This window comes from Panthera uncia, chromosome D4 (assembly GCF_023721935.1).
Source record: "Panthera uncia isolate 11264 chromosome D4, Puncia_PCG_1.0, whole genome shotgun sequence".
NCBI classification, from domain to species: domain Eukaryota; kingdom Metazoa; phylum Chordata; class Mammalia; order Carnivora; family Felidae; genus Panthera; species Panthera uncia.
In genome coordinates this window covers 91,201,330-91,207,979 of record NC_064807.1, presented here as the reverse complement: position 1 = coordinate 91,207,979, position 6,650 = coordinate 91,201,330, and the positions used below count along the sequence as shown (strand labels likewise).

Below are 6,650 nucleotides of genomic sequence, written 5' to 3'. Positions count from 1 at the left end.
GGGGGGGGGGGGGGGGGGGGGGGGGGGGGGGGGGGCAGGGGCAGGGGCAGTGCTCATCCATTCAGGCTCTGGCTAAAGTTAATCTGGAGCCATCTGTGGAGAGATGTTTGCCAAGCAAATTAGGGGTAGGACTCTTCTTACGCCTGCCGGCTAGGACTCCTCAGCTGTCACTGCCCTCACGCCGGCACTGGCCCCTCAGTAGCCCCAGGCCTGGCCACCTCCCTGGAGTCTCCTGTGCTCTTAGCGGAGGTGGGGACCCTCTTGCAGAGTCAGAAGGTCGCCCTGAGCTCCAGCAGGTCCCCTGGGCCCTGCTGCTATGAAGCACAGGCCCTGGCAGTGGCTTATCTTCTCATCGCCACGAATGGGATGCCCCCGCCCCCACCGGCCCGTTCTCAGGCCCCCAGTGCCCTAATCGGCCAATCTGACGCCCAGAACTTGTTTCCCAAGGACCTTTGAGCCCCAAGAACATTCCAAGGTGTGGGTTCCCATGGGAGGGGATCAGGCTGGCACCAAAGCTCCTCAGCCCCCTACCCTTTGCCCTTTCTGCTAAGGGCGGGGGGAGAGGCTGGGCACTTGGAGGTGCATTGTGGGCACTGGGGCTGCCAGGACCCACCCTTAGGACAGTCCCTGATGTCCTCAATTGATTGCCAGGTGATGAGGCCACCCAGAGCGAGGACATACAGGAGTCAGGTGAGCCCTGGGACCACCCACTGACAGGGTTTGTTCCTGGCCCAGGAGAGGGGACTGCCCTGAGAGGATGGGCCTGTGCCCTAGGCGAGGGGTAGTGGGCAGGGCCAGTGGGGAGAGAGGGCCAGGGGTCCGTGGGTAAGATGAGGCAGAGCGTTGGGGGTACCGGGCAGTGTAGGGCAGAGGCACCGGAAAGAAAAGGGTGGAGGCGAGACCATCCCCCCAGCCCCTCCCACCCCACCCCACCCCACCCCACCCCACCCCACCATAAGGCTGAGAGCTCAGGGTGGCCGCCCACCCCCCACCTTTCCAGAGGAGGCCCCAGAGGAGGCCCCCGGGGGCTGTACCTACGACCCACCTTGCCGCTGGCTGGAGGCCGCAGACCTGCGGGCTGGTGCGCCTGCCACACTGGCCAGTGGCACCCAGCTGCAGCTGGCAGGGGTCCCGGAGGGCGTGCTGCGGCGGCCGGGGCTACGCCATTTCTACTGCCGCTCTGGCTGCGGCAAGGTCTTCTGGGAGGGCTCCCACCTGTGCCGTGTCACCTCGCAATTCGGCCAGATCCTGAGCAGCGCCTCCAGCTCCTGGAAGCAGAGCTGAGCCCCCAGGCCCACGGGCCTGCACTGCCCCCTGGGGCATCCACCCACCCACCCCCAGCAATACAGGTAATAAAAGTCCTGACCTGCATGGGCCTGTGGCCATGGACTCACTGCACACACCTGGGCCCGGCCCTAGGTGCACCTGTGGCCGTGGACTCATTGCATACACCTGGGCGCCAGCCCCAGGTGCAGAGCTAGGACCGGGGTGGAAGGGATGAAGGTTCTTGCACAAGGTCAGGATGCTCGGACCCTGAGCTGAGAACCGCCTGATACTCGGGAATGAGGCCGACGGAAAGTGGGAAGGACACGCCTGGTAGAGGAAATGGCCTTCACAAAGGCCCGGGGCTGGGACCCAAGCGGCTCCCGTCAGCGGGGCTCAGTGGGGCGGAGGGAGGCGGGGGCACACAGGCCCCCCCACGCACTGGGGGCCCACTCCCTTTGCTGTGTTGGTAAATGCCACCCCCCCTCTGCCCCACCTTCCTGGGCTCCTCAGACCTTCGGGGAGGCCTCCAGTTCCAGGGAGTATAGATGGTGGGACCCCGCAGGGCCAGGGCCCTTTAGGCCAGATGTGGCGGGGGTGGGGGTGGGGGGGGCTTCCTGGGGAACGGGGCCCAGCCCTCTGTGGTGCAAGAGGCAGGGCGGCCACCCTCTAGGAGGGCATCCATTGTGTCTGGAGGGGAGGCCCACCTCTGCATCTGCTGCCCTCTCCCCCTCGCCGGCCGGAGTGTGACCCCACATGGCTTCTTCCCCCCGCCCCAACCCGGTCGAGGTGGCCTCCTCTCATGAAACAGAGTGGCAGCCGAAGCCACAAGGGGGCCCTGCACACGAGAGCGTCCACCCTCACAACTGCAGGAAACAGCCACTGCTCCACCTACTCTCTGGGAAACTGAGGCGCAGGCGCCCGTCGCCGGCACCCGAGGGCCCCGGGCACCGGTGCCAGGTGGGCGGGGAGAGGGGCCTAGACTGCATCTTGCCCTGGCCGCCTCCTCCTGGCTCACTCCCTAGGAATGTGCCCCCCCACCCCACCCCCCACATCCCTTTCCTGTCCTTCCTGCCTTGAGCGGAAACCAGCTCAGATTTGGCCCGGGAACCCAGGCGGAAGCCTCAGGGCTGGGGAGCCCGGGGGGGCGGGGCGGGGCGGGGCTGCCGCCTCTGCCCAGAGCGGGTGCACCTGCAGGCCCAGGTGTGACGGCCTCAGGTACCAGGTGGGTGCTGGCAGTGCCAGGCCTACCTCTGCCCCCGCCTGGGCTGGGGGTCAGGCCCAAGAGTATGAGGCTGGGGGCTCATGCTGAACGCCATGCACCCATCCTGCCACACTGCCCATCGTTTCCTTTCCCTGAAAACGCCCACCTCGTGCCAGGCGCTGGCCCACCCGGCCCCGCAGCAACCTTGGGGCCAGCCGGACCAGATGCTACCGCACAGATGGAGGGAGGGACTCGGAGACTCAGGACAGGACCGGGCTGAGCCGGGGCACCGTGTCAGGGCCAAGCGTGCAACCCTGGCTTCCCCCACCCTTCGGTCACTGCTGAGCCCGAGGGCCACGTGGGGCTGTGGGGGCGAGCAGACACCCCACCAGGGCTCGGGACTTTCTGTGATCGGGGTGCTGCTTCCGAGAGCCAGACCACTGGCCCGCGTCCTGTCCTGGGAGGCAGCCCTGACCACGCTCCTCCCCTAGTAAGGTCAGGAGGAAACCGCCAGGGGTGCCGGCCCCACTGCCCAACCCAGCTGCTTCCTGAAGACTCTGGAGACTCTGTTCTGACCCAAGGCCCTGGTGGTGGTTGCAGCTGGTCCTCAACACAAGGAGGCCAGAGCCAGGGACCAGCACGGGGGAGACAGGAGACCACGTGTCCTTCCTGTCCCTCCAGGCAGGCCCGGCCCCAGCACCCCACTGCCCTGCGCACCCTCTAGAGGGAGAAGAGGGCGACTGCGTGGGGCCTCTTTCCCAGTGTGCCCCTCACAGCTACACGCGTACCGTCCAGCCTGCCTTCCCACCTCGCCACCCCTCTGCTGCCCAGACTGGCCGTGTCCCCCCGGGAACCCTCCCAGGCTCACGTACTCGCTGCCAGCCCAGCCCAGCCCCACGGCAACCCCATCCTAGGCCCCAGCCCCCGACCCCTGGTCCTGAGCCACCAGGAGGTCAGCCCAAAAAGCCTTCTGAGGCCCCAGGACTGCCTCAGGCCCCCTCCCAGGCTAGGGGTCAGGCACCACGCCGACAGGGTGGGCTACGGCCCTAGTGCCAGGCCGTGCCCTAAGCAGCCGCGCAGTGATTGTCTGCCACAGTTCCTGCCCCGGGCGTCCTTCCTCCGCTCTGGCCGAGGGCTGAGTGTTTGTTATTTGATCTCTATCCTCTCTCGGCCCTTCTACCAGGTGTCTGGGCTGCTGGGAAGAAACACTCTCCTCTTTCCCACGCTCCCCGACACATTTTAATGAATTAGCTGGAAGCCCCGCCCCCACTGCCCGCCTGCCTGCTCACCCTCCCTCCCCCGCCTAGTGCCTTTAAGGTGGCCGCAGGCCTTGGCCCAGCTCTGGCCAGCCGCCTCTTCTGCGCTGTCCTCCCCAGGCCGCTCCACCCAGACCTTCCCAGCCCATATCCCAGAACGCTCCCCAGGCCGCTCCACCCCTGCCCACATTGTTCCCCCCCCAACACCCACTGCTGTGAGCCTCTAAAGGAAGGGGGTCCCCAGAGAAAGAAGGGGGCCCTCTCCAACTCTGGCCTCCACCCACCACGGCCCTTCAGGGTGGCACTCCTGGGCCAGCATCCTTGGAGCCAATGGGGAGAAGGACGGGGTCCTGCCGCATGGTCAGGGTCGAGTGTGTCCCCCCAGACCCCAGGTCAGGGGTTTCTCACTCAGAGCCAGTGAATTGCTTATCTATACAACACCACCAAGAAACCCCACCCACACCGGAGAGGGGCTTCTCTGGGCCGCAGGGCGGGGCCTGGCTTCCCCATTCCCTCCAAGGCATTTGGAACAAATGTCCTCCTTTTGGACCATTCCTTCAGCAAACACTGAAGAAGAGCTTACTGGGAGCCAGTGCCCTGCAAGCCCCTCTTCCCCTCCTGTCCTCAAATGGGGCAACTCCCAGGGTGTGGACCACGGCAGCTCAGACCAGAAATTCCCTCCCAGCCACGGCACGGCCACGGAAATCCCATCGGCTCCCCAGAGATAGTGTGACTGTCACCCGAACCCCACAGTGGCAGACCTGGCTACACCTGTCTGACCCTCACGCCGAGCCCTGGGTGGGGCAGGAGGCAACATCAGGCTAGACTCCTATGGCTGCTCTATGCTCCTATGTCCCTGCCGGGGGCACCCAAGCCACCGATTTCATGGCCCATGGTGGTGGCCGTGCATTCCCACACTGAGCTCACAGGGCCCCTTTGTCTGCCCACCCCGAAGCCTGCGCGGGTGTCAAAGGGACATTTCACCCCCGGGCTCTGCTCCCGGGCCCTACAGGGTCTCCAGATGCCCTTCTTCAGGTCAGGGGACCTGAACCCACCTGCGCTGGGTCCTATGAACCCCTCACCTTCTGGGGATAGCCCTGGGCACTGTCCAGAGGTAAATACAGGCCCCAGGGGACAGGGCCTATGCCCTCTTCCCTGATGCTGGGAAGATGCAGGGAAGGGGTTGCTGGAGGTGGTCAGGGCCCCGCCCTCGAGGGGTTCACAGTCCAGCAGGCTCCCTTACTGGGCCCAGGGACCCCATCTGGCAAGATGAGTGGGGCAAGGGAGGGGCTGTTGACACCGGCACCCCACCCCCACCCCCACCAGGTCACAACCTCAGCTGAACCTAGCACAGGGCCTGGTTCGGGACTCCCCCCTCAGGCCAGGGCTTACCCACCTACACTGTGGGGAGCTCCTGGTGGGAGCAAGACTGAGCAGAAGAGCTGGACCACCAGCCAGACCACCAGCCTCGGGAAGACCAGAGGGAGGGACTCGGGGAGCTCTGGCTGCCAGGAGGACCCCGAGAGAGTCCACAATGGTCAGGTCTGAGGGCAGCTGGCCAGAGGCAGCCAGCCCTGGGGTGGCCTTACCCAGTTTTTCCTGTGATTCGGCTGTGACTCGTTCCAGAGCACAGAGCGAGATGGGGGGCACACACCCACCCCCATATGTCTCCAAACATGGGGCACACCAGGCCGGTGCCCACGGGAGCCCATCCCCAAACAAGGCCTGACAGGGGGGGACTCCCGGGCTGAGGCCCAGGGCCGCCTCCTCGGGAATTTCCAGCCCGCTTCCGAAGGAATTGGAGTTCCTGTGTGCTGCCCTGCTGCCCTGGGCCTACTGCTCCGAGAGTCATTCCTGCTCGATTTCCAGCCACCAGAGCCCAGCTATAAACTGTAAAATCCTAATGAGGAAATCTGGCGGGAGTATTAGAATGTCAATAAAAAATGGGTTTACGGATTGGAAATGAGTCATTTCTGGGCTTTCTTTCGGTCCTTGGTGCCCTACCTGGGGCTGCTCACCTGGCCAGGCCTTGCCTGTCCCTAGTCGTGCTGATGGAGGTGGCCCAGGAGAGGGAAGCACGCCCTGAGGTCCGGCCGACTGACCTCCCCGCCTTGGAGGGGCTTCTGAGCACCTCCAGCCCCCAGCTTCCTCCTGTAAAGACCCTGCTTCGTCAGGGCGGGACCTCAGGGTTTGGCTCCTCACGCTTGTCAGGTTGGGGGCAAACACGGGGTGACCCAGGGCGCCAGAGGAGCCGCCCTCCTTCAGGAAAGACCGCGTGGCCCAGGTCACACGCCCGAGCTGTTCGTGGACTTGTCACCCGCGTGGACTTCGTGTCCTGGGGGCCAGGCTGAGCCAGTCTTGTCGCTGCGCACCCAGCCCGCTAGGGACGCAGAGGGTCTGCGGCCCGCGCTCCGGAAGCGCGGAGTGAGACCCGGGCTCTCTACCCGGGCCTCCCGGGTCTGAAATGTCAGCGAACCCCCACCACCGGTAGGCCGCCCTTCGGTGCACCTCGGGGTTGCGCTCGGCCGGGGATCGGGCCTGGGTCTGTCCGCGGAGGGAGCTTGGAATTCCCCGAGTGGCAGAAAGGGGAGTAGGCGGGACGACCGCGGAGATGCGGAGAGCCCGGGGGGTGCGGAGAGCAAGGACCCCCCGCTACGGCCACCTGGCCCCCTGCCGGCGACCAGCGCCCCCTGCCGCGAAGCGCGCTACCGCCCAGGCACGCCCCGCCCCCGCCCCGCCCCCACGTGGGCGCCGCCCAATCATCCGGTCGCCGGCGCGCGCGTCACGGGCGCCCTATTGTTATGCAAATATAAAGGGAGTAAAAGGCGCCCCGGCGCGGCGGGCGGGCGGGCGAGTGTAGCTGCGCGTGGGGAGGCGCGTGGGACCCGCGTGGGAGCCGCAGCGAGCAGGGACCCGGAACGCGCGGC

General features: G+C 66.1%; 1 protein-coding gene across 2 annotated transcripts in view; it reads left to right on the top strand.

Moving 5' to 3' along the window:
* The window catches only part of EXD3 (exonuclease 3'-5' domain containing 3), a 79,365-nt gene extending 77,999 nt beyond the window's left edge, over positions 1–1,366 (top strand). For both annotated transcript variants that reach the window (XM_049632520.1, XM_049632512.1), the window contains exons 22-23: positions 652–690; positions 1,001–1,366. In XM_049632520.1, the coding sequence (XP_049488477.1) occupies positions 652–690; positions 1,001–1,284 (323 nt within the window). In that variant the 3' untranslated portion in view covers positions 1,285–1,366. The remainder of the gene's footprint in view (positions 1–651; positions 691–1,000) is intronic.
* Positions 1,367–6,650: the final 5,284 nt, after the last annotated feature.